General features: G+C 59.2%; 1 protein-coding gene and 1 long non-coding RNA gene across 4 annotated transcripts in view; one reads left to right on the forward strand and one right to left on the reverse strand.

Annotated features, from left to right (window-relative positions):
- The window catches only part of DPYSL4 (dihydropyrimidinase like 4), a 74,876-nt gene that overhangs the window by 48,733 nt on the left and 1,417 nt on the right, over positions 1 to 24,726 (forward strand). The window contains exon 15 of the mRNA XM_051973880.1: positions 24,294 to 24,465. Within this exon, the coding sequence (XP_051829840.1) occupies positions 24,294 to 24,465 (172 nt within the window). The remainder of the gene's footprint in view (positions 1 to 24,293; positions 24,466 to 24,726) is intronic.
- Positions 8,486 to 10,223, reverse strand: LOC127552223 (uncharacterized). Of its 3 annotated transcripts, XR_007951297.1 has the most exons (4): positions 10,057 to 10,223; positions 9,925 to 9,968; positions 9,528 to 9,572; positions 8,486 to 9,439 (listed from the first exon to the last, which is right to left on the reverse strand). It is a non-coding gene; the product is annotated as an uncharacterized LOC127552223 (long non-coding RNA). The 3 variants fall into 3 exon arrangements; XR_007951296.1 differs by lacking the exon at positions 8,486 to 9,439 and having other exon boundaries at positions 9,454 to 9,572; XR_007951298.1 differs by lacking the exons at positions 8,486 to 9,439; positions 9,528 to 9,572 and adding an exon at positions 9,707 to 9,793.

A 24,726-nucleotide genomic window follows, 5' to 3' on the forward strand; every position in this document is an offset into this window, starting at 1 on the left:
GCTCTTTGCATCCTCCCATTATATACTTATTCATCAGTTTCGAAGCTGATGAGTTCAGTACAATATAAGACTTTTTCTTCTTTTTTCTCTTTGCATCCCCACTACCTAACACAACGTTTTGCTAACAAGAAACGCATGATCAATACTTGATGAATTGCATCGAGTACATACAAGCAGCCTACCTAACACTGTTAAAGACTCCTTTTAGTCGCGTGCAAGCTGAATTTTAGGAATATCGTTCATCTGTAACTGTTCCCACTCTCAGTATGCATTCGTACTATTGGAGCGTGACCCCAGATCTGATCCCCTGGGATACAATAGACCAGGGACAGCGACACTTGGAAGACACACTCCTTGAAAATGGTTCTACATCCACCTTTGGCAGTGGCTTCCCCCCCGACATACGTATATAGATATTCTAACATATTTTGTTCTCTCCTAGTCTTTTAAGCTACCAGCCTTCTCTCCCCCCCTTTGACCTTTCTCCTGCCTTTAACTTAAGCCAGCCAATAACTGACAGATCCTATGAGTTGACTCCCAAGTTAAATGTTGAGGTAGACATGGCTTATCTGGGGCCCCACCCCCCCTCCACCCCAGGGATCTCAGTGGCCTCCATATGTTCCTTGCCAATGCAGAGCTGCCATTTCTCCTGTGCTGCCCAAGCTGGCCTTTGTACAGCGTCCTCCCCCACTCCTCCTCCAGCTCAGAACTTCCTGGGAGCCATGCTCGGCTTCTAGGCGAGCAAGGCTGATCTCACTAGATGCAGGAGGAAATTATTTGCCCTTCCTACCATGTTGTCACTAATATTCCCCCCACCTTTCTAGGAATCAAAGTCCTTACCCATCCAAGTAAATTGGGGGGGTCTCCTTCCTACTCTCATGCTCTCTTCACGTGTCCTTGGCGGACAGAGGCTCTATTGCATGTGGCAAATTCTAGGAGGTCCCACTGAGCTAGGAGGATTACAGGGGGGCGGGGGGCTTGGTTAAATCTGGATGGGGACAAACTGACCAAATCAAGAAAAGGACCATTATTGGCTGGATAACTGCCAGATTATGAACTTTTTTTATCATGGTCACTGAATATTCCAACAATGAGGGAATGGAGGAGTAATTTCCGTTTGGGGTCAGCGTTTCTGTATGATACTAGGCTTTTAAGGCTAAGGAAAGATGGTACTGGAGCCAGTAGAGTGCCCTTGAGGGAAGCTACTGTCTCTTTTTCATTTGTGTATCCTCAGTGCCCAGCACAGTGCCAGGCACATAATAGGCGCTTAATAAATGTTTATTGAGTGTGTTGACTGATTGGCTTCTGTCCCTAGTGGGCCTGTACTCTGAGGCCACTGTTTTGCTGAAGGATTCTGGTAGTTTAGGGATCGAGCCTCAGTACTAGTCTGAGAGTGAGGAGCTTCTTTGGGGTCACTTGTCTGGATTTGGCAGAGGTGAGCAGGAAGCTCTGATCAAAACCAGGAAGGTGCTGGGAGCTGCCGGGTCATCGGGAAGAACAGAAGAAGAGGAGCAGCCCAGGTTGCTAGGCTCAAACTTCACATCCTTGAAGACATTCGCTTCAGGATGAAAGTAATTGGTGGAGGGAGCAGAAGCCGAACTGCTGGGTGCTGTGTCACTGGCACTCGGCTCCTTTCCACCGCTCCCTCCATCTCTTCTCTCGGCTCCTCCCGTCTCCCCTTTTCTTCCTTTTCCTCCTCTTTTCCTCCCTCCCTCTCCCACTTTTGTCTCCTCTCTCTCCCCCCTACCTTTGTAGCCCCGTGCATTTGGCTTACGCCTGCCCCTCAGCTCCAGGCTCCAGCCGATTTCTCGTCTGCTCCTTTCTCCGTCCCTCTTCCTGCAGACGTTTTCCACGTTTGCCCCCTTTGATCCTCACCCTTGCCCACCGCTCTCCCTGCTCTGACCAAGTCCCAGTGGAGCCCTGCCTCAGCCTGCTTTCCTTCCGAGGGAACCGGACTTCCTCCGGCGCTCTCCCCCAGCACTGATCCCCCATTTTGCTCGAAGCTTCCCAGCCTCCAGACTGATTTCACTGAGGTGTGAGGAGAAGAGTATCTGCCTTCCCCCTGAGGTGTGAACGACCCACATCCTCCTTTAATCCATCCAGATTAATCCATCAAGAGGGATCCAAGAGATCCCAGTGGACTGAACTGGTACCTTGTGCCATCCTCAGCGATGCTTTCTGTAGTTTCCAAAAAGCAAGGTCAAGCTCTGCCTGGCAGGGCCCACCCGCCTGGGGGAGGGGGCATAAGCTAGGACCCCAAACCCTGACAGAATCTGCTGTCCAAGGACGGGGCCAGCCACATCCAGAGTCTTGGCAGGGATAGGTTGGTCAGTGGTGATCAATTCTTTGGCCTAGACTCCCAAGGGCTCCAAGAAACCAAGGTATGGCAATCCCTCTCTAGAGGCCTCCGGGGGAGGCCTTTGTGAGGGCGGGCTTCCGGCCAAGAGAGGGCAAGTCCCCTGGGCGGCGGCGGCCCTATCGGACTCTCCCTGCGTGGCGACCCTGGCCTTTGGAGCACTTTAATGTCTACTACAGCACAGGCAAGCCAACCAGATGGCTGTGGTTTAGACTGGGGACACCTCCACAGAAATTGCCAAGCGGACCCGGTCTTCAGTAAGGGGGCAGGAGGGAGTCTGGGCCCGGCCCTGCCCTCCAGAATTATATTTACCAGAAGACTAATGGAACAGCTTCCTAGGCAGTAAGGAAAGGTGCCCAATGGGCACGGGAAGGAATGGAGAGCAAGCAGAATCTGAACCTAGAAGTCCCTGCAAAGCTGCTGAGAGAAGAATGTCAGGGGAAGACCTCGCTCCCCACGCCTTCCCCCGGCCCCCACTTCTGCGGCCACACTGGCCGAGGAAAGCATCCAGGAAAGGGACTGCGAAAGCCAGCCCCACTCGGGACCTCCCGAAGGAGAAATGGAGCAGGAATAATCCTCTTGGACCCGAGGAACTTGAACCCTCAAAGTGAGTGAGAGGCCTCCGAAGGCATCCCCTGGGCACTGTGGCTATCGTTTAAGGGATAGCCGGAGCAGTTGGTGGCGGGGGAGAGGGAATGTGACCCAGTAGGATCAGAGGGGATCAGAAAGCTGTCCGCTGTCCTCCTCCCCCCCAAGAAGCCCTGCCCTGTTTTGCACCCCTGAGGAAGAGAGGTACCACAATGTAAGGGCAATGCCCCAGCCTGGCAGCCCCTCTGAGCCCTCCTACCAGGAGAGGGCCCTACCTTGATGCCCACCCCTTCCCTGGCCAGGAAACCTCAGGTTCTACCTGGTCCCTATTCCCAAAGCCTTTGGGGAAAAAAGTGGCTTCCCCAGGTGCATTTTGCCTTGAGAGCCCTTTCCAACTTTCACCTCTGCCCTAGACCATAATAATTAAAAGAGGGTAGATCTTGAGGAAGAGGGTGAGCCTTCTTGCTCACTGCCCTTTGCCCTCATCCAAACCTGCCAGGAATAGCAGGCCTCTGGAAAGGCTCACACTCCCTTATCCAAGGCTGATAGCTCCAGGAGGCACCTGTCCTGTGGCCTTGGAGGGTGGAAGCTACTGAGGTCAAGGGGGTCTTGATGTAAGGAAAACCTTCCCAGCAAGTCAAGCTGTCCTCGAGAAGCCGGCCTTGGCCCAGGTGGTCTTTTAGGGGTCTTCCACGAGAAATTCTTGCATTTCGTAACCTGACCTGAAAACTGCTGCTTAACTTTGGCAAAGCAGCCCCAAGCTCGAGGGAGCCAAGCACTGAAGGACAGGGAAGGGTTCCTAGGACCCAAGGGCTTTCTCCCAGCTCCTTGGACTGTGAGACAAAGTTCTCTGACTCTGTGGGAGGGAACCGAGCTTCTCCAGCCCAGCCCTGCTCCCAGCTGTTCAGCATCTCCCCTCTTGGCCCCTTCAGCCACCTGGGAGTCCCCATCTCACCTCCTCTATCACTTGTAGCCAATCAGTTGCCAAATGCTCCATCACACCTCCTCCCTCCCTCTTCCTTGCCACTCTCCTCTCCGTGTCTCCAGCACCTCACACCAGGCCCTCACCAGCTCTTTCCTGGACTTCTGCAATAGCCCCCACGTGGAGGCTGGTTCCTGCCTCTTCTCTCTGATCTGCCCTCTCTACACAGCCGCCAAAATAGTCTTCCTAAAGCACTGGTCTGACCCCCTCACCCCGCCATCTAGAATTCGGCACGCTTGCCTATAGGAGAGAATGCAAATCCCTCCGCCCGCCGTTCAGCCCTTACCAGGCTGGCTCTCGATGCCCCCTCCCCTCCTGCCCCTGCCATCATTACATGCTCTCATCGGCTAAAGTGGCCGACTTGCTGCCCGCGGGGAGCTCCCACTGCCACCCCAGGGCACCTGCTGCTGCCCCGGGATCTGTTGGCGAGCTCTCCAAATGCCTGGAACGTGTTCTCCAGGGGCAGGGGGCGGGCTGGGTGCCGAACCTTTGTCCTCAGCCAAGGGCACGGTCATTCATCTCCGAGGGGAATTGAAGTTAGCTGCAGGTCCCTGGTGAAAGGACAGGACCTTTCCCCTTTTCTTCTGTGGCCATTTTGAATCCAGAAAGCTTCTCTGGGGGCTGGGGAAGTGGCAGAGGGCACAGCTAAACAGGGAAGCGCGCCAGAGCCGGATCTTAACTCAAGTGTTTTCTCGTAATAGAGATTGTCTATGGAGTTTGAATCCCATCATCGAGCCTTGGTGGGAGAGGGGAGCATATTTGAGTGATAGGATCTCATTGAGGACACATTTCATACCCCCATTCACTTTGCTGGCCAGTCATGTCTCCCCCTACCCACACTGATTTGGGGGACTGACAGCATTCCCTTCCAGGACTAGCTCATGGTCCTCCTCGGGCACAGGTCTCTGTAGATGTCAGATTGAGGACACCGGGGCTAGGTCGGGAGCCCGTGGTCCTCCTCGGGCACAGGTCTCTGTAGATGTCAGATTGAGGACACCGGGGCTAGGTCGGGAGCTCTTGGTCCTCGGGCACAGGTCTCTGTAGATGTCAGATTGAGGACACTGGGGCTAGGTCGGGAGCTCTTGGTCCTCGGGCACAGGTCTCTGTAGATGTCAGATTGAGGACACCGGGGCTGGGTCGGAGCCCGTGGTCCTCCTCGGGCACAGGTCTCTGTAGATGTCAGATTGAGGACACCGGGGCTAGGTCGGGAGCTCGTGGTCCTCCTCGGGCACAGGTCTCTGTAGATGTCAGATTGAGGACACTGGGGCTAGGTCGGGAGCCCGTGGTCGTCCTCGGGCACAGGTCTCTGTAGATGTCAGATTGAGGACACGGGGCTGGGTCGGGAGCCGTGGTCCTCCTCGGGCACAGGTCTCTGTAGATGTCAGATTGAGGACACCGGGGCTGGGTCGGGAGCCCGTGGTCCTCCTCGGGCACAGGTCTCTGTAGATGTCAGATTGAGGACACCGGGGCTGGGTCGGGAGCCCATGGTCCTCCTCGGGCACGGGTCTCTGTAGATGTCAGATTGAGGACACCGGGGCTGGGTCGGGAGCCCGTGGTCCTCCTCGGGCACGGGTCTCTGTAGATGTCAGATTGAGGACACCGGGGCTGGGTCGGGAGCCCGTGGTCCTCCTCAGGCACAGGTCTCTGTAGATGTCAGATTGAGGACACCGGGGCTAGATCGGGAGCCCGTGGTCCTCCTCAGGCACAGGTCTCTGTAGATGTCTGAGGACACTGGGGCTAGGTCGGGAGCCCGTGGTCCTCCTCGGGCACAGGTCTCTGTAGATGTCAGATTGAGGACACCGGGGCTAGGTCGGGAGCCCGTGGTCCTCCTCGGGCACGGGTCTCTGTAGATGTCAGATTGAGGACACCGGGGCTAGGTCGGGAGCCCGTGGTCCTCCTCGGGCACAGGTCTCTGTAGATGTCAGATTGAGGAGTGGATGAAGGTGGGGGGAAGAGGATTAGTCTGAAACCGAAAAGAATGAAATGTCCATTATGCCCTCATTCCATACCCTGACCAGGTTTTTCTCCATCCCTCCCCCTCCCAGTTCTACATGTTCTTTGGCCTAGGGCCCCTCTTAAGTTTGGAGCTTCACCTTATGCCCCAGCATCAAGGTTGGAGTTTGGCCAGCTTTCCCTTGGGCACCACTCCATCTCCCTTTCTCTGTCCAGTTTCCATTGTTTAAAGGCTCTTCTTGTCTCCCCACTCCCCTGGCCCCCAGTGCTCAGCCCCCTGCCCTCTGCCTGCTTTTAGATCATCCCAAGCCCACATCACAGTGCCCCTCTGAGTGTGCCCTCCCTGATGGTAATCCATACTCTTCCTCATCAAAATTGAGTGCTGAGCAATAGATCTTTTACCTGAGCACCTCTTCCATCTGAACGAGATCAGCAGCTAAGCCAGTTTTGACTGCTCACCAATGTGACTCATGTTCCCATTTATGAAGGTTGTTCTTCACTCAAATGATTTTCCATTGTGTGGGGGGGAGCAAGAGAGCTCTCTTGGGGAAGAAGAAATTGCAGCTTGACCCCAAAAGTCTGTGGAAGGACCGGTCGGTGAGTGGCGGCTGCCAAGGGGTCCGCCGGGCTCGGTCTTAGGGGGATTTTCCTGCCAAAGATAGTGGGCTGCTTTAGGCACAGGAAGGGTGAACTACTTGTCAAGGATATTGTCAAAGTCGGTCACTATGTGCTCTCCCAGCTGAGCTTCAGCGAGCCAGGGCGCAGCTTTTGTCACTATTTCTGGTCTGAGCCCAGAAGCCTCAGAATCTCCCAGACACAGGAGCCCAAGTTCTGCCTGGTCCCTCGTGCCCCCCAAAGAGCAGCACCAGGCCCAAGCCCAGACTCAGGTCAGCTGCTTCCCAGGACAGGCTGGCCAAATCCATAGAGATGAAGCGGCAGCAATCTGGACTTGTGGTCGATTCTTTGTCCATGATGACTCAATATTCTAACAAAGGGACCCTCTGGGATCATTTCCGCCAATTAATTACTCAACAAGCACTTATTCAGCACCTCCTTTGTGCCAGGCACTCTACTGCAGTGCTGAGAATATGAACACAAAAACTCTCTGACTTCAGAGATCCGTCCATTTGGTTGGTCGAGGCTGTCCCAGGATGGAGGCCGAGCCCATCTGGGCTCAGGGGACTGTCTCGGGATGGGCTGGAAGCCCCCATGGAGCATCAGAAAGGGGATCCAGATGAGGTGGTGGGGAGATAGCAGACAGAGCCCCCAGCAGGAAGTACCTTGGACAGGGGCGAGGTGTCCCGGGAAGCTCTTGCCCAGCAGAGGGTGCTTCAGGCAAGCAGAGTACATACAGTAGGGACTCACCCAGAGTGTTGGCCAGGTTCAGCCTGAATATCCCTCCTCCTCCTAGCCCCAGGCTTTGCTTTAGGGTAAATGGAGCCTTTGGGATGGGCCCCAGGGGAGAGTCTGGGGTAGGTAAGGTCTAACTGGGGTGTTCTCCCACTTCCCTTTCCGTGTCTCTTACCTCCAGAAAAGCCCTTCTTCCCTCCCCCTCCCAAGGCTCCTGGATCTTCTGATGGTCACTGGCCATCCTAAGCCTTCACTGACTCTTCAGGCTCCTTATTCCACAGGACCCTGACTCAAGATCTCCCCATCTGAATTCAGCTTGAACTTCACTTCAGACTCGGTTCTTTAAGGCTGGTCTCAGCTGAATGTTAAGGGGGGAAGTAGTTAGACTTTAAACTTGGTTGAGAAACCGATTTTCTTTTTTAAGTAGGGGGCTGCACAGCCATTAACTCTTCTCCTGCCATCTTCAGATGTGTCCTTGGGACGGGACCTTGGGACAGGACCTTGGGTTCCCAAAGGCCATGCCTGGAGAGGGACAGCGGGCATCCTCCTGCCTGACAGCCTCGGCTGGATGGGTACTTAGGGCATTAAGCCCCTAAGGCCCATGCTCTGCTGTGGGTCAGAAGCTGACTTAAGAGACCAGCCAACCCCCCCCCCGGGGCTGTCCAAAACAGAAATGGGAGTGAACGAGAATCCCCCAAAGACCCCCTTTTAGGATTATTGCAGGTTTGCAGGCACCCAGGAAAGAAGCTAGAATGGAAGCAAAGTAAGAGCGTCTCAGCAAAGGCTTTTTTTTAACAGTTGTCTCAAGACCCTGAAAACTTGTTAACTGCCAACGAGTCAAAATTTGGAGAGTTCAAAGATGACTGAGCAGGAGGTCTGAAGTTACGAGGGGCTGCCAGTGGGCCTTCATCTTGAAGTCTCAGAGACTTCGCGCCCAAGGGGAACTGCCCATCCTCTATACCCCACCTCCGGGATAGCGTGCACGCCATCTCATGCCGAAACACCCTAGGAGGTTGCAAACACTGAGGTGAAGGTCCGAAAAGGGCCAGACCCCTCAGAAGGAAAGAAACTGAACTCTAGAACAAGCAGGTTAGACAGTGGGGCTTTGTCCCACAACCCTCAATCAGGAACAGGACAAGCAGCATCTCCAGCTCTCACCCATCACCGGCATCTCCCCCAGTCTCTAAGACCCAACCCGGGATGCTGCAGAAAGTGCCGGAGTGGGCCCTCTGCTGGGTGGCCAGTCCAGGAGAGGAAGGAGCCTCTCCCCCCCCCCAAGCAAAAACACAAACTGCACATTCAGATTGGCTTGGGGAGCGCCAGCTCCGTGGGGTCCTGGGGGCCGGCCTTCCTTGAGCAAGATTGTCACTGGTTGGGGTATAATTTCTGCCCTCCCATCTTCCCCTTGACATTTGACTTCTGTTCTAGAATCTCAGAGCCCCTTTCCATTGTCACTCCCTCCAAGGCCACAGAGGCCGCAGCTTTTTGTCCTTTCTGCTTGCCCCCTTCCAGTAAATTTTCTGCAGTCCTTAGGCAGAGGAAGGGCCTTCCTGGGCTACCTTTCCCAGGGCTATTTGAGAGGTCAAGGGCAAAGGAAGTTTCACTTTCCTAAAAGCCAGAGCCGCGTGAAATTGGGATGGGCCTATGCCTGGGGGGGAAGGGTTCTCACTGGAGGTCATCAGGGATAGCTGGGATGGCCATTGAGCTGGAGTGGAGACCAATAGCTGCTTATCAGAGTGCCTTCTGAGGGACATTTTTCTTCAAATTTGAGATTGTTGAAATATGTCTCAACCAATTTCCTGCCTTCTTTCTTTCCCTTATTCTCTTTCCCACTTTCACCCCCAGGAAAAGGCTTTTCTGCCTTTCTAATTATTGTTTGGCACCTGACTCTGCAAATGATCTTATACCATTTCTATTGTTTCCAAGAGAATAACATAGCACTTAGTGGCAGGTGGGCTGAAGGGGAACTGCCCTTTATCTCTCTAGCCCCCAGCACAGTTGTTCCTGTCTCTTATTCCCCCCACCCTTTTTTTCTTTTTGGTGCTTTTCTACTTCCAATCCCCAACTGTATCCCACCTGGGCCTTGGCCCCCTTCCCCACAAATCCCCAACTGCATCCCACCTGGGCCTTGGCCCCCTTCCCCACAAATCCCCACTGCATCCCACCTGGGCCTTGGCCCCCTTCCCCACAAATCCCCAACTGCATCCCACCTGGCCTTGGCCCCCTTCCCCACAAATCCCCAACTGCATCCCACCTGGCCTTGGCCCCCTTCCCCACAAATCCCCAACTGCATCCCACCTGGGCCTTGGCCCCCTTCCCCACAAATCCCCAACTGCATCCCACCTGGGCCTTGGCCCCCTTCCCCACAAATCCCCACTGCATCCCACCTGGGCCTTGGCCCCCTTCCCCACAAATCCCCAACTGCATCCCACCTGGGCCTTGGCCCCTTCCCCACAAATCCCCAACTGCATCCACCTGGGCCTTGGCCCCTTCCCCACAAATCCCCAACTGCATCCAACGGGAGTCTTGGCCCCCTTCCCCACAAATCCCCAACTGCATCCCACCTGGCCTTGGCCCCTTCCCCACAAATCCCCAACTGCATCCAACGGGAGCCTTGGCCCCTTCCCCACAAATCCCCAACTGCATCCCACCTGGGCCTTGGCCCCTTCCCCACAAATCCCCAACTGTATCCCACCTGGGCCTTGGCCCCTTCCCCACAAATCCCCAACTGCATCCCACCTGGGCCTTGGCCCCTTCCCCACAAATCCCCAACTGCATCCAACGGGAGCCTTGGGCTCCTTCCCCACAAATCCCCAACTGCATCCACCTGGGCCTTGGCCCCTTCCCCACAAATCCCCAACTGCATCCCACCTGGGCCTTGGCCCCTTCCCCACAAATCCCCAACTGCATCCCACCTGGGCCTTGGCCCCCTTCCCCACAAATCCCCAACTGCATCCAACGGGAGCCTTGGCCCCTTCCCCACAAATCCCCAACTGCATCCAACGGGAGCTTTGGCCCCCTTCCCCACAAATCCCCAACTGCATCCCACCGGGGCCTTAGAAGCCTTCCCCACCCTAGGGATGGGAGCCCAGAAGGAACTCCAAGAGTAGGTGGAGACACTTCCAACCTTGCTCCCCCCAGGGGATGCAGGGACCCCACTATAATGCCCTGCCCCAGCCTGCCCTCCCACTGCTCTGCCCTCCACTGCACTGTTCACTAGGGGCTCATCTCCCCAGGGCTGGGGAAGCACGAGCTGGGTTGCCCTGCAGGGGTGGAATGGGAGCCTTGCTCCCTCCCAGGATCCCCCACCCAGGACAACCCCTCTGGCTTTCCCTTCCTGAGGCTTCCCCAGACGAAAGGTCATCCCAGCCCCCTTGTCCCCAGTGACTGGAGCTACCGCTAGCTTTTCTCATGCCATCTTCACGGGGGTCTTTGAGATGTGGTTTTGGGCTTTCAAAGGCTAATCCAGGAGAACGCAGCAGCTGGGAGCCCCCAGCCCCCCAGTCCTGGGGCCGGGGATCACCACCTTAGTCCGGGGCAGCTCTGCAGGAGCTGGGGGGTGCCCTGTGTTTGGCAGCCCAGCACCCCTAGGAAATGGGGGAGGAAGTGGGTCAGAGCCAGAGCCCAGGGAAGGACTTTCCAGCCCTGAGGGGAGGAGGGAGATCTTGGGAAAGTCTCCCTGGAGGGAATCAGGGTCTCCTGTAGTCCTGCACTGGGAAAGACGGAAGCCTTGGGAGGCTGGACAGGGCCAGCAAACAGGCCCCCTGAGGGAGGGGCGCCAGCTTCTCAGGCCCGTAAGACTGAGGAGTGCTGAGGGAAGGGGAGTGGACAGGGAATGCTGGCTGAGTTTTGATCCTGGAATCATAATGGCCTTGAAGTTAAGCTGCATCCTACTGGCTTTCTCACTGGACTGGAGAGGAGGATGAGGGAGATAAAGGCACGAACAAAAGGAAGGGGAGACAGAGGCAGGTAGGCAAACAGACACCCACCCAAAAAGGGAATGGACACTAAGAGCTCTGAGGAGAGTCTGAAGTCTACTAACATCTTCAGAGTTGCCCGTGGGCTACCTTGCTCCCGAGGCTGCGAGCAGGACCCATTCAGTCAATGGCCCTATGGAGATTCTGTCCCTGGGAGCCTTGTTTTCCGGGGACTTTCTCCGTTGCCCCAAAAAGTAGGATGGAAGAATTCAAGAAAGGAAAGGAAGGAGAGAAATAAGAGGCCAAGGGAGGTTTGGGGGCCAGGTGGGAGAGGTACCCACGCTCATCCTGTGGCAGTGCCCCAGGTTATCATCGGTGGGAGGACTGTTGGCACCTAATATGGCCTCCTCGGAGCTACCAACATTTTCTTTTCAAAAGAGAGGTCACCCCACCTGAAAACCAGCTGGCCCTGTGGGCACTGGCCTGCCCAGCCGGCCGGGACTGCCCCTTTCCCCCCAGCCCGCCCCACCCCCAGGTGATGATGATGTAGATCAAATTTAACTCAACTTTGACTTTCACCTCTATTCTGGGACCCATTGGGGCCACCCAGCCTGGGTTCACTAACACATTTGACTGGATCTACTGCGCCGGGAACAGCTTTACGTATCGAGTTTCCCAATCGTATTTGCATGCTACACAACGAAGACTGGAAGTTTCAGAGACCATTTTAGGCTTGATGTAAGGAAAACCTTCCTTACCCTTTTAGTCTTTAATGTCTCCCATGTCCCAACTGAGAGGCCTTGCTCCCCCGCCCCGGTCATCCACCATGTTTAAGGATGTCTGCCTGAGCATGCCTGATGCCCCCCTTGAAACCATCCTCTGCCTTGCGCCCAGAAAGGCACTTCTCCCCCTTTTGCATGTTAATCCCATCCCTGCCGACCTCCCATTCCCCGATCACACCTTGGAGAGAATAATGGCGCCCTCGTCTGTCCGTCTCCCCACTTGGCACCCCTTCTTGCCCTCAAGGTTCCAGCATTGTCCCCTTCCCCCCCAGCCCACCTTCCTTCCATCCCCTGCATCCTAGTCTGCTGTCTAATGAAAAAGATCCTAGGGATGGTTACTACTAAGGTCACGCCTTCTTCTCCCGGGCTGAGACTTTCAGGACCAAGGCCAGGGCCCAGAGGTGAGCTCAGGGAAGGAATGCCTTGCTAAAAACGAGAGCTAGGGAAATTGAATGGGTTGCTCTTACAGGTAACAATTCCTAAAACAGGAGGCCTTTGAGGAAAGACCAAACGACCACTTGTGGGGGCCTTTGGAGGGAGCGAGCTCCATCTCCATCAAGTTCAGGTTGGACAAGATGGCCTCTGAGGTCATGTCAATCCTGAGATTCTTCAATTCTGAGACTGTTCGACTCGGCTCTCTTGACCCCGAGGAAAGCAGCTTTCAGGGTAGCTTTTGGCCATCAATGACATGGCCTTGGGTGTTTGCGGGCAGAGGACCTGCCACCACTTAGCAACCTTCCTGCCCCGCAGCTGAGAGCCGGCCCTCGCCGGGACTTCACCTGACTATGTGCAGGATTGGGATTTCTCCCCAAGGGGTGCCTTTATGAGCCGTGTTTCAGCTCTGGAGGTCTCTCCTCTGATCTTACTGGCAGTATAGAGTCTCAGGCCTCTCAGCCACTTCTGTCCTTTCCCCTCCATCTCTTCCTCTACCCGTCTCCCACAGAAGGCCTTTCCTGAAGTGGGTTATCTGTCTGTTCTATCTCGATGGCTCATGTCCCCTCATCAGAAAACATGGTCCTGGGGGCACAGGGCCAAACACCAGAAATCTAGCAACTTCTGCTTTGACATAAGTTTGAAAAGGAAAAGCCGTCACTCTCCTCCCTTGTCACCCTCTTTCTTTTGGTTCAGCCTGCCCACCTTGCTCCTTTACCTTGCTCCACATTTGTAAGCCATCTTCCTCAGAGGGAGAAAGAAGCAGGATCTTCCTCTGAGGGAGAAAGAAGCAGGATCTTCCTCTGAGGGAGAAAGAAGCAGGATCTTCCTCTGAGGGAGAGAGAAGCAGGATCTTCCTCTGAGGGAGAGAGAAGCAGGATCTTCCTCTGAGGGAGAGAGAAGCAGGATCTTCCTCTGAGGGAGAGAGAAGCAGGATCTTCCTCTGAGGGAGAGAAGTAGGATCTTCCTCTGAGGGAGAAAGAAGCAGGATCTTCCTCTGAGGATCTCCCACACACACACACCCAGAGGGAGAGAGAAGCAGGATCTTCCTGTGAGGATCTCCCCCTCCCCCCCCCACCCAGAGGGAGAGAGAAGCCGGATCTTCTTCTGAGGGAGAAACAAGCAGGATCGTCCTCTGAGGATCTCCCCTCCTCAGAGGGAGAGAGAAGCAGGATCTTCCTCTGAGGATCTCCCCCCTCCCCAGAGGGAGAGAGAAGCCGGATCTTCTTCTGAGGGAGAAACAAGCGGGATCTTCCTCTGAGTACCTCCCCTCTCCAGAGGGACAAAGAAGCAGGATCTTCCTCAGAGGCTCTCCCCTCCTCCTTCTGCCACTCACCTCTGTACCCCCTTGGAAGTTCTGACTGTCCCCCTCAGACCAAGGAGGAAGGGTCCCGTGCCAGATGCCCCGCTCCCTGTCATACGCTTCACAAGGACATCTCGCCTGCCCCTGGGAAAGACCTCCCTGACTTCCCTTGAAGACAACCCTCACTGGCTGTGATAAAACAACATAAACACAAAGCAAGGCTGCCTTTGGAGTAGGCGGCTAGGACCAGGGCCAGGGCCAGGGCCGAGTCTAGTCTGCTCAGGAGCAGAAGCTGGACCACCAGAGGGTGAATCCTTGGGCAAAGGGAGGAAGGGGGCACTTCCCCAGGATAACAAGGAGGTTAGGACCAGCTGTGCTCTGGTCCTGGGAGGCTCTGACTTGGGAGGTGAGGCAGCCTGGGGGCTCCAGGACCTTTTGGAGGGTTCTGAGAAGGCAGAGAGCCGAGCCCCAGCAGGAGGTCCTGGTGGGAGCTTGTGGGAGCAGGAGCCCCCTTCATCGTGGCCTTGAAGGTCCAGGGTCGGACCTCATGGCCATCATCTTCTGTCTCCATCTTTCTTTCTCTCACCTCCTTGGTTTTTGTCAGAGACTGCCCTGGAGCCTTTGCTTATTTCCAAAGAGGTAATGCCATCTAAGGAGCAATGTCTGTAAAGCACTATAAAGTGCTATGTAAATGGCAGCCATTATTGCTGGGGGGAGGCGACGAGGGTTCTCTGCCCTTTCCCCCCATCCTCTGCTCCTCCCTGGGGATGGCGCCCCTGTCTGTGCCCCCCCGGGGATGGTGCCCCTGCTTGTGACCCCCACCGCCCCACCCTGCCCTCCCACTGCTCTGCCCTCCACTGCACTGTTCACTTGGTGCTCATCTCCCCAGGGCTGGGGAAGCATGAGCTGGGTTGCCCTGCAGGGGTGGAATGGGAGCCTTGCTCCCTCCCAGGATCCCCCATCCAGGACAACCCCCCCAGCTTTCCCCTCCTGAGGCTTCTCCGAATGGAAGGTCATCCCACCCCCCTCCTCTCCAGAGGCTGGAGCTACCGCTAACTTTTCTCATGCCATCTTCACGGGGGTCTTTGAGATGTGATCTTGGACTCTCAAAGGCTAAATCCAGGAGGACGCAGCAGCTGGGAGCCCCCCGTCCTGGGGCAGCCTGGGGCCGGGGATCACCGCCTTAGTCCGGGGCAGCTCTGCAGGAGCTGGGGGGTGCCCCGTGTTTGGCAGCCCAGCACCCCTAGCAAATGGGGGAGGAAGTGGGTCGGAGCCAGAGCCCAGGGAGGGGCTTTGGCCTGGGTGCGCGCTTCCCAAGGCCAGCCCTTTGGGGAGGAGGGAAAGTCTCCCTGGAAGGAAGGGGATCTCCTCTGGCTTTGGGGACTAACTGCTCGTGGTTCTCTGACTCCCGCTTGCTGCTGGAGCCACGGGAAAGTGGGCAGTGCTGAGGCGGGAGCGGGGACGGAGAAGATGGAGAGCCAATGGCAGTTCGGGGTTTTGAACCTGGAATCCTAGAGCTGGCGTCTGGGAGCTGAGGGCAGATGGACGCTTCCGGGACCCCATCTTCACCTTCTCGATTGGAGAAGGGCATGGACAGAGAGAGAACAGAAAACAAGCAGAGACTCAAGGCTGAGACCGAGACCCAGAACCGGGTGAGGGAGAGGAAGAGGCCCCAGGGGCTTCCCGAAGAAAGAAACTGACGTCTAACATCCCCAGAGATCCAGCGGGCTTCCCCGCTCCTGCCCGGCGAGGACCCGAGCTCTCTGCAGGAGCCTGCTGGCCAGCCAGTGCTCCCGGGCCCTCTTGGGCCAGTCCCAGAATGGCGCCGGCACAGGGTGGCCCCCTCGGGCAGGCTCCAGGTCTATCCTGGCAATGCTGGGTGGCCCCCTCGGGCAGGCTCTGGGCTGATACCGGCAGCACTGGGTGGCTCCCTCAGCAGTGCTGGGTAGTCCCCCTTGGGCAGCACTGGGTAGCCCTCCTGGGGCAGCATTGGGTTGTCCTCTTCGGGCAGCACTGAGTGGTTCCCCCTTGGGCAACATTGAGTGACCCCCCCTTAGGCAGCTGAGTGGCCTCCCCTTGGGCAACATTAAGTGACCCCCTTTGGGCGTCACTGGCTGGCCCCACTCGGGCAGCTGAGTGACCCCCCTCAGGCATCACTGGGTGACCCTCTGCCTCAGGCATCCCTGGGTGACCCCCCCCAGGCAGCACTGGGTGACCCCTTTCAGGCAGCTAAGTGACCCCCCCGGGGCAGCATTGTGTGACCCCTCCCCAGAGCAGCACTGGGTGACCCCCTCCCCCCAGAGCAGCACCGGGTGGCCCTCTCAGGCAGGCTCATTGGAAGAGCCAGACCCTGAGCAATTTTTCCCAAGGAAAAGAGCACAGTTGGGCCATCCAGCTATTGGCCCTTGGGGACTCTGTTCCCACTGCCTCCCACCACTGGGATGGGAGAGTTCAAGAGAAGAAAGGAAGGAGAGAAATAGGGGCCCAGGGCAGCTTGGGACAGGTGTGCGAGTGTTCTCCACCTCCCTGAGCCCACCCCAGCACTTAAGGTCAGGACCCTAATCCCGTTTCTAACCCTCATGTCTTTCCAAAAGAAACTCCCCTGCGGCCCCCAAACTCTCGCGTAGTCTGGCAGCGGGGGCCGCTCCGGGATATCGAAGAGAATTCTGTCCCAAGTGCGGGTCCCTGCCTCCGTCCGGGCGCCCGCTCCCACCTAGGCCAAGTGGTGACCAAATATAACCAGGCCGGCGCCCTTCCCTCTCTCCTTTCTGCCTTTTACCTCCATCCTAGGGCCAAATCCAGGACCGGGCGCCCGGGCTCCGCGCCCCAGCCCCTGGCTTAGCGGACACGGCGGGCCGTTTCCTAGCGGGGCCCGGCCCGGCCGCAGCCTTCCCAATCTTATCTGAAGGACAAAGAGCAAAGGATGGAGGCCGCAGAGGCATTTTAGGCTTGATGTAAGAAAAAGCTTCCTCGGCATCAGAGGGACTCAGGGCTCCGGCCTCCGAGCGTTCGGAGGGAAGACCTGGTTTCCATGATCTGACTGAAGTTCCATGGAACTCGGATGAGGAGCGGGAGGGGGCGGCAGTTCTCGGTCGCTAAGCAGCGGGGGCCCCCCAGGAGACCCTTCCCCCTCGGAGGGTCTGGGCCGGCTGCACTTTGGCTCTGGGCAGCGCTCGTTCGGCAGTTTGTTTTGCTGGACTATCCATATTTCTAAAACGCGGGGACGGAAGGAGTGAGAGGACAAAATTCCAAATTGAAAAAATAAATTTCAAGTTTGTTTTAAAAAACCAAGTTTTAGGGTTCCATGATTCCGCAAGTTGGGCTGAAGGCGACGTCACACCAGGGACAGTTGTGAGCACTAAGGCTACAGAGGTGGATCGGGTCCAGTCTGCAGAGGGACGGGCCACCGGTGGACAAATCCAGGGGAGGGGAGAGAGGACGACACAAAATCATGTTGTCTTGTCTTGAGAGCTGAGGTTCTTAGGCTGAATGCGATAGCAGTTAGATGGTGCACGTGGGAGTTCGGGATCCCAGACTTGTGTCCAGTGCCCAGGAGAGCTGGGAGAAGCGACCCACAGGAGACAGAGGGCCCGGGGGGCCAGGTGCAACATCCCACTGGGGGGCTTCCTCTGAGGCGTACTCCCACCGAGGCGGTGCTCCCTCTGAGGCAGTGCTCCCTCTGAGGTGGTGCTCCCTCCGAGGTGGTGCTCCCTCCGAGGTGGTGCTCCCTCCGAGGCGGTGCTCCCTCCAAGGCGGTGCAGTCCCTCTGAGGTGGTGTTCCCACTGAGGTGGTGCTCCCACTGAGGTGGTGCTCCCACTGAGGTGGTGCTCCCTCCGAGGTGGTGCAGTCCCTCTGAGGTGGTGCTCCCACCGAGGTGGTGCTCCCACCGAGGCGGTGCTCCCTCTGAGGTGGTGCTCCCTCCGAGGCGGTGCTCCCACTGAGGTGGTGCTCCCTCCAAGGCGGTGCTCCCACTGAGGTGGTGCTCCCTCCGAGGTGGTGCAGTCCCTCTGAGGTGGTGCTCCCACCGAGGTGGTGCTCCCTCCGAGGTGGTGCAGTCCCTCTGAGATGGTGCTCCCGCCGAGGTGGTACTCCGGATCAAGGTGGACATGGGAAGAAAACCATTGTCAGGCTGTTGGGCGGGTACGGGTACCACTTTCCCCTGCTTCACCACGGCTGTGAAGCTCAGGGAGGTCCTGAGGATGAGCTGCTGCCAGGACGCCGTCCAAACTCCCTCCTGCAGCCTCCCTTTCTTCTGGAGCCAGCCTCCTCTTGGTCCTCGCCCTCCCGTCATGTTGAGCAGAGATCTGTATGAAGCCAATAGCCGGCCGCCTAACGCTCGCTCCATCACCTCCTCCCACCCCGACACGCCGGCTTTTTGTCACTGCTTCCATCTCTCCGTCCTTTTCCATCCTCGCACGTTCAGACCGAGAGAAGCCGGCCCAGCCACATCTATCACGGCGGATGCCACTCCGTCTCCCTAAATTTTCCTTTCGGCAGCATCGCGGTGGCCCGGATTGCGGCCCCTTTCTCTCTCGCCAACTGTTAATGGCGGAGTTCCGTCGAGGGCGCTCGCGGGTTGGATTCTCTCGGGAGCGTTTCCCACCGGGACGCCCCCAGTGGGCTCGGCCATGGACGGACCTCCCCGGGCGCTCTAGGGCCCGCGTCTCACTCTTTCCGCCCTCCCTGGAAGCCTAGAAACGAGCGGCCTCTCCCTCGGCCCGCGAGCCGGAACTCCTCTCCATTTCTAACGGACGCCAGTCTCTCGCGCAGCCCCAGAGCTCAGAGGCCGGCTCGCTTCCCCGACACCGCGCCCAGAACTCTGCGCACGGCTGCTGCACAGAAACGCTCCTGGAATGACAAAATGCCTCTCTCCATCCTAGTCGCTCTTTTGTTCTTTGCTTACCCACCCGGCTTTTAATTCCTTCTAGACCTCAAGGGCCTTGACTAAGGGGAAAAGTAGAGGGAACTTTTATTTCCCACTTTCCCCTTTCTCTTTCCGAGGAGCGGCCCCTCCTCCAAGTGCCAACTGCCGTCTCACTTCCCCCCCCCCAAGCCGAGGGCCGTGCCCGTGCCAGCCGAGGGCCGTGCCCGTGCCAGCCGAGGGCCGTGCCCGTGCCAGCCTGCCCTCCCCAGAACATCTGAGCCACCAGAATTCGCTCTCCCCTTTCTCAAAATAGATCCCCCGGTTCCTTGTCAAATCAGCGACGTTGTTATAAATGTGTTTTAGGAGATGTTCATTCTCATTCACCGGGAATATGGGGATATTCTGCATTGAGCTTTTCGAGAAACGACATTGGCGAAGCCTGGGTTTCTAGTTTCTGCGGATTCCTGCAGCCGCTCAGGCCGGGCTCCGGGCTCTCACTAGCGGCCCCCTCAGAGGGCAGGGCCCAGCAAGGCTTCGAGGCTCCCCCGGGGCCCGAGGCCAGTTCGCTCAGGGCCTTTGGGGGACAGTAGCACAGCAAAGGGAGGGAGAAGCTGTGGCTGTCACTCCTCCGGAGGGCCCTTCCTCAGGATAACCAGGAGGCTGGGACCAGCAGCCTACGCTCTGGCCCCGGGGACGTGGGGGAGCCCCAGGGGCAGGGGCCGGTGGGAGCTTGTGGGAGTGAGCAGGAGCCCCCTTCGGTGTGACCTTGAAGGTCCAAGGTCGGACCTCATGGCCATCTTCTTCTGTCTTTCTCTCACCTCCTTAGTTTTTGTCAGAGACTGCCCTGGAGCCTTTCCTTCCAATGAGGTAATGCCATCTGAAGAGCAGTGTCTGTAAAGCCCTATAAAGTGCTTTGTAACTGGCAATACCCTGCCCCCCCAGGGATGGCTTCCCTGCCCGTGCCCCCCCAGGGATGGCGCCCCTGCCCGTGCCCCCCCGGGGAGGGTGCCCCTGCCCGTGCCCCCCCGGGGAGGGTGCCCCTGCCTGTGACCCCCCGGGGATGGTGCCCCTGCCCGTGCTCCCCCAGGGATGGTGCCCCTGCCCGTGCCCCCCCAGGGATGGCGCCCCTGCCCTGTGCCTCCTCAGGGATGGCGCCCCTGCCTGTGCCCCCCCAGGGATGGCGCCCCTGCCCTGTGCCTCCTCAGGGATGGCGCCCCTGCCTGTGCCCCCCCAGGGATGGCTTCCCTGCCCGTGCCCCCCCAGGGATGGTGCCCCTGCCTGTGCCCCCCCAGGGATGGTGCCCCTGCCCATGCCTCCCCGGGGATGGTGCCTCTGCCCGTGCCCCCCCCCAGGGATGGCATCCCTGCCTGTGCCCCCCCAGAGATGGCGCCCCTGTCTGTGCCCCCCCGGGGATGGCGCCCCTGCTTGTGACCCCCACCGCCCCACCCTGCCCTCCCACTGCTCTGCCCTCCACTGTACTGTTCACTAGGGGCTCATCTCCCCAGGGCTGGGGAAGTACGAGCTGGGTTGCCCTGCAGGGGTGGAATGGGAGCCTTGCTCCCTCCCAGGATCCCCCATCCAGGACAACCCCCCCCCGGATTTCCCCTCCTGAGGCTTCTCCGGATGGAAGGTCATCCCACCCCCCTCCTCTCCAGAGGCTGGAGCTACCGCTAACTTTTCTCATGCCATCTTCACGGGGGTCTTTGAGATGTGGTTTTGGGCTCTTAAAGGCTAATCCAGGAGGACGCAGCAGCTGGGAGCCCCCCGTCCTGGGGCAGCCTGGGGCCGGGGATCACTGCCTTAGTCCGGGGCAGCTCTGCAGGAGCTGGGGGGTGCCCCGTGTTTGGCAGCCCAGCACCCCTAGGAAATGGGGGAGGAAGTGGGTCGGAGCCAGAGCCCAGGGAGGGGCTTTGGCCTGGGTGGGCGCTTCCCAAGGCCAGCCCTTTGGGGAGGAGGGAAAGTCTCCCTGGAGGAAGAGCTTTGTCCCCTCTGGCTTTGGGGACTAACTGCTCGTGGTTCTCTGACTCCCGCTTGCTGCTGGAGCACGGGAAAGTGGGCAGTGCTGAGGCGGGAGCGGGGACGGACACACCGAGGGCGAGGGCAGAATGCTGGCGGCGACATTTGGATTTGAAATCATCAAGGGTGGGGCTCTTGGGGTGCCCCCAGTCTCCATCCTCACTTTCTCAAATGGAGTAAGGGACACAAAGGCAAAGAGACAAAGGCCCAGGAGAGGGCGATGCCCACGGGGCCCTGAGAAGTTCAGCCCTCGGTTTGTGACCTTCAGACTGAGGAGACTCCCAGGGGCCGGGGCCTTCCAGGGGGCCGGGCCCACCCCGCGGGCTGTCTGGGGCCTGGCCCAGCTTCCTGGAAAGGCAGTCAAAGTGTATTTTATGGGGAGGGCAGTTAGGGAGGAGGGAGAACAGGGACCCGGGGCCTGGCCAAGCTTGTGCAGGCGTCGGACCAGGCTCCTCGGGGGCTGGGGGGCTGCGTGCTTGGTCCCCGGCGGGCAGACCCAGGGAGTGAGCGAGCAAAACCCTGGAGGACCGCCGTCCCGCGCGGGTTGGGGCGTGTGAGGAAGCCCATGGATTAGGCTGATGGCGCTGACTGAGACAAAGATGGAATCCATCAGCATCGGGCCTGAGAGGGAGGAAAGGAAAGGAGACCTTGCCCCCTCTGTGGGGAAACCAGATTCCTGAACCCAGGGCCGGGCTTCCCTTTGTCCGGGCCCGGCCGGGCCGAGCTGAGCCTTCGTCCCTCCCCGAGGTCTTTGTTTCTTTATCATCTCCCTATTTTTCTTCTCCCTCCTCTCTCCTCTTTCTACCTAGGGCTTATGGGTCCCAGGAGCCGTCCCGGGCCAGTGTGGACGATCGCTCGAGGGCAGCGGCGCCCTCCGTTCCTCCCCCTCTGATCCCTCCACCCCGGCCCAGCTCCTCGGCGCCCGTTGCCAGGTTCCAGCATCTGCCATCTGCTTTATGGCCATTTTAAGCTCCCATCTTGGTGCTCTCTCCACCCTTCCCCGGAGTGCCCGCGGTCCCTTCCCTCCCCATTGGTACTGATCAGTGAGCTCCCTGTACTTGGGATCCTTTGCAACTCTCAAGTCTGTTCTCACTTGCTTGTCGGAAGGAATAGATACTGACTTCCTACTAATACGTGAATGATTGCTCTCCCAACCTACTCTTCCCGAAGATTCTGTCATAAGCCCCCCGTCTGTTAACTCTTCTCCTGCCATCTTCAGCTACGCCGCGGGCAGTGCCCTCGCTTGCTCAGAGTCTATGGAAGTAGAGCACCGGCTCGGCCGCCGTGGGAGAGGCTTCGCACGGGAGCGACTCGGGGCCGCGGGGGTCGACTGTCCAAGGACCAGACTAGCTAAGTTTGGAGAGGCTCACGGCGCCCGCCGAGGGTCCCGGGGGCTGCGCCTCGCTTCCCCGCATCCCGGGACGTCCCCCCAGGGGCCCAAGAAATGGATTTATCTGAGAAAACGACACTCGAAGCAGGAGACCTTTTTCCAGCAAAGATCTGGGTTTGGGGAGCCCCCCTTCCCCTCCCTCGGGCCGGAGAACCCAACAGAGAATGCTTCAGGTTGTAGCCGCTGGGATGGGGCGTCGGAGGCCCGAGGGTCCCGGGGGGCGCTTCCCTCCTAGCCCCGGCTCCTGTCTCTCTCTGGGGGCTCCCGTCTCTCTCTGGGGGCCCCCTCTCTCTCTGGGGGCTCCCTCTCTCTCTGGGGGCTCCCTCTCTCTCTGGGGGCTCCCGTCTCTCTCTGGGGGCTCCCTCTCTCTCTGGGGGCTCCCGTCTCTCTCTGGGGGCTCCCTCTCTCTCTGGGGGCCCCCTCTCTCTCTGGGGGCTCCCCTCTCTCTGGGGGCTCCCCTGGCCAAGCTGAGAGCTCATCCTCGGACTGTGAGTGATGAATCTGCCCCCCGGGGGGAACGGTTCCCGAGCTATGGGGCCGCCGTGGTCCCTGGGGAGAAGTAGGAGGGCGGCGTCTCCTAGCAGCCGCTCCCCCCACTTGGCCGGGAGGGGCAGAGGTTTCTGGACCAGCCAAGAGCCAGAGGGTGTTTGCAGGAGCATTGGGGGCGATTTCCGTATAAACCACAGAAAAGGGACCCAGGACGGCCGGAGGAAGGGAGGGGAGCCCCCGGCTCTGGAACCTTCCCTCCTCCCTTGAGGTTTGGAGAAGTGGATAAAGGTATGGAGGAGAGAGACAGAGACAGAGAGAGTGCAAAGAAGAGTCAGCGGCCGAGGAGGTGGGAGCGTTCGGACCCTCCTCACTCGCTGGGCCGCGCAGCCTTCTCGGGGCAGCTTCGGGGCCGGCGGCGATGGCCCTGGGGAAAGTCGGGTGGGAGCGGAGCATTCTCCCCCCCCCAGCTGGGACGGAGGGTTCCGGAGAAGGAAGGAAGGGGAGGGGGGAGGTTCGGGACGGGTAAGAGCAGCGTGTCCGTGGACGGTCCTCTCGGCCAGGGCTCCGGGCCCCCGGCCCAGCTCGCCCCAGCAGGAGGAGGCTGGACAGCACTTTGAGGCTTGATGTAAGGAAGATCTTCCCTGTCAGGGCAGCCGGCGGGGGCCCTCGGGCTCAGGCGGGCACCGGGGGCCCTGCTTTGGCAGGCTCCTTCCCACCCCTCCCCAGGGGCTTCAGCTTGGGCAAGGTCCCGGGAGACTCGGCCTGCTGCCTCCCCGGTGCCCGGGAAGTGCCAGCTGCCCAGGGCCTACCTCTCTATCGCTTCCTCACACAAAAAGCAGCCTGAGAGGGAACGGCTGCCAGCCTCCTTGCGCCCTTCTTGGGGCGAGGAGCACGGGGACCTTGCCAGCAGCTGCCAGGGCCCGCATCCCCCAGCTCTCCTCAGGGCACGGTCCTTCCGTGGACCGCCCGCGTGAGCAAGGGCTGTCTCCTGGACCTGCCTGGATCCCCATGCCCGGAAGTAGGGAGCACCCACCCCGTCCTCCAAAGCCTTGAAGTCGGTCGTGGACACGCTTGGGGAGACGGCACGGGGGCACTTGGCACAATTCAGTGAAAACTACGGATCGTGGGCACCCCCTGGGCCTCCGGGGTGTGCACCCACCCCCACCCTTCTCCTTTCTTGCTACGTGGGGCTCAGGTCTGGGAGGGGGCCCCGGGGAGCCCGCCCGACTTCGGACCCCCCTCCGTAAGCGGCTGACGCAGCAGGCCCCGGGCCGGGTCAGGGCCCCCCGCAGGGAGCGAGGGGAAGGGAAGAGCCCCCTGGGAGGACGTGGGGCGACGGCCTCAGAACACATTGTCAGGAGCCCGGCATGGGATGGGCCCGGGTCCTCGGGGGCCCGGCAGTGCAGGCGTCGGGGCCAGGCTCCCTGATAGAGGTCCCTGGGGAAGCATTTTGCCTCTTCTCCCCAGAGTCCTAACCTCCGCTCACATGTGGGGCTGGATCCCCGTCTCCCGGGAGCTCTCCTCCAGCTGAGTAAGTCGGAGGACGGACGCTCTCTTACTTGTGCAGAAACTCTGGATCTCACTGGGGAGCCTGGCCCGGCGGGGACCAGATGCCCCGGGATTCCGGGCACGAGGAGGGCCGCCGGCTCCCCTTCAGCATCGGGGTGAGAAGTACTCGGGCTTTTGTTCCCTTGACAAGGAGCGGTTCCGGCGGAGCCGGGCTCTCCGGGGGCCTTGGGCTCAGCCCTCTCGGCCCCAGCGCCCGGGGAAGCTCATGCCCAGGATGGCTGCGCGCCCTCTCAGAGGGGGTGGCTGAAGCCCGCGGCCCGGCCCTTATTTTCCCCTTCTCTTCTGCCCTCCCTGCCCCCAGCTGGCCGAGATCCACGGCGTGCCCAGGGGGCTCTATGACGGGCCCGTCCAGGATGGGATTGTGTCAGCCAAGGCAGCGGCCCCAGCCCCGGCCTCCAGGATCACCTCCTGCCCCGGCAAGATCAGCGTGCCCCCCATCCGCAACCTGCACCAGTCTGGCTTTAGCTTGTCCGGTGAGTGCCCGGCCCGGGGCCGCGGGGAGCAGGGGTGAGGGTGGCGTCGGGGGGCACCGGGTGACTGGGGATTGGCTTGGAGAACCCGAAGGGCTGCCGTGGTGGGTCTGTTCCCGGCTCCATCTCCAGTGTACTAGACCCTGCAGCTGGTCAGTGGAAACCTGAGCCTGAGGGGACCCACGGGGGGCACACACCCATGGGGGGCACACACTCACGGGGGGCACACACCCATGGGGGGCACACACTCACGGGGGGCACACA

This window comes from Antechinus flavipes, chromosome 2, assembly GCF_016432865.1.
Source record: "Antechinus flavipes isolate AdamAnt ecotype Samford, QLD, Australia chromosome 2, AdamAnt_v2, whole genome shotgun sequence".
In the NCBI taxonomy this organism is placed as follows: Eukaryota; Metazoa; Chordata; class Mammalia; order Dasyuromorphia; family Dasyuridae; genus Antechinus; species Antechinus flavipes.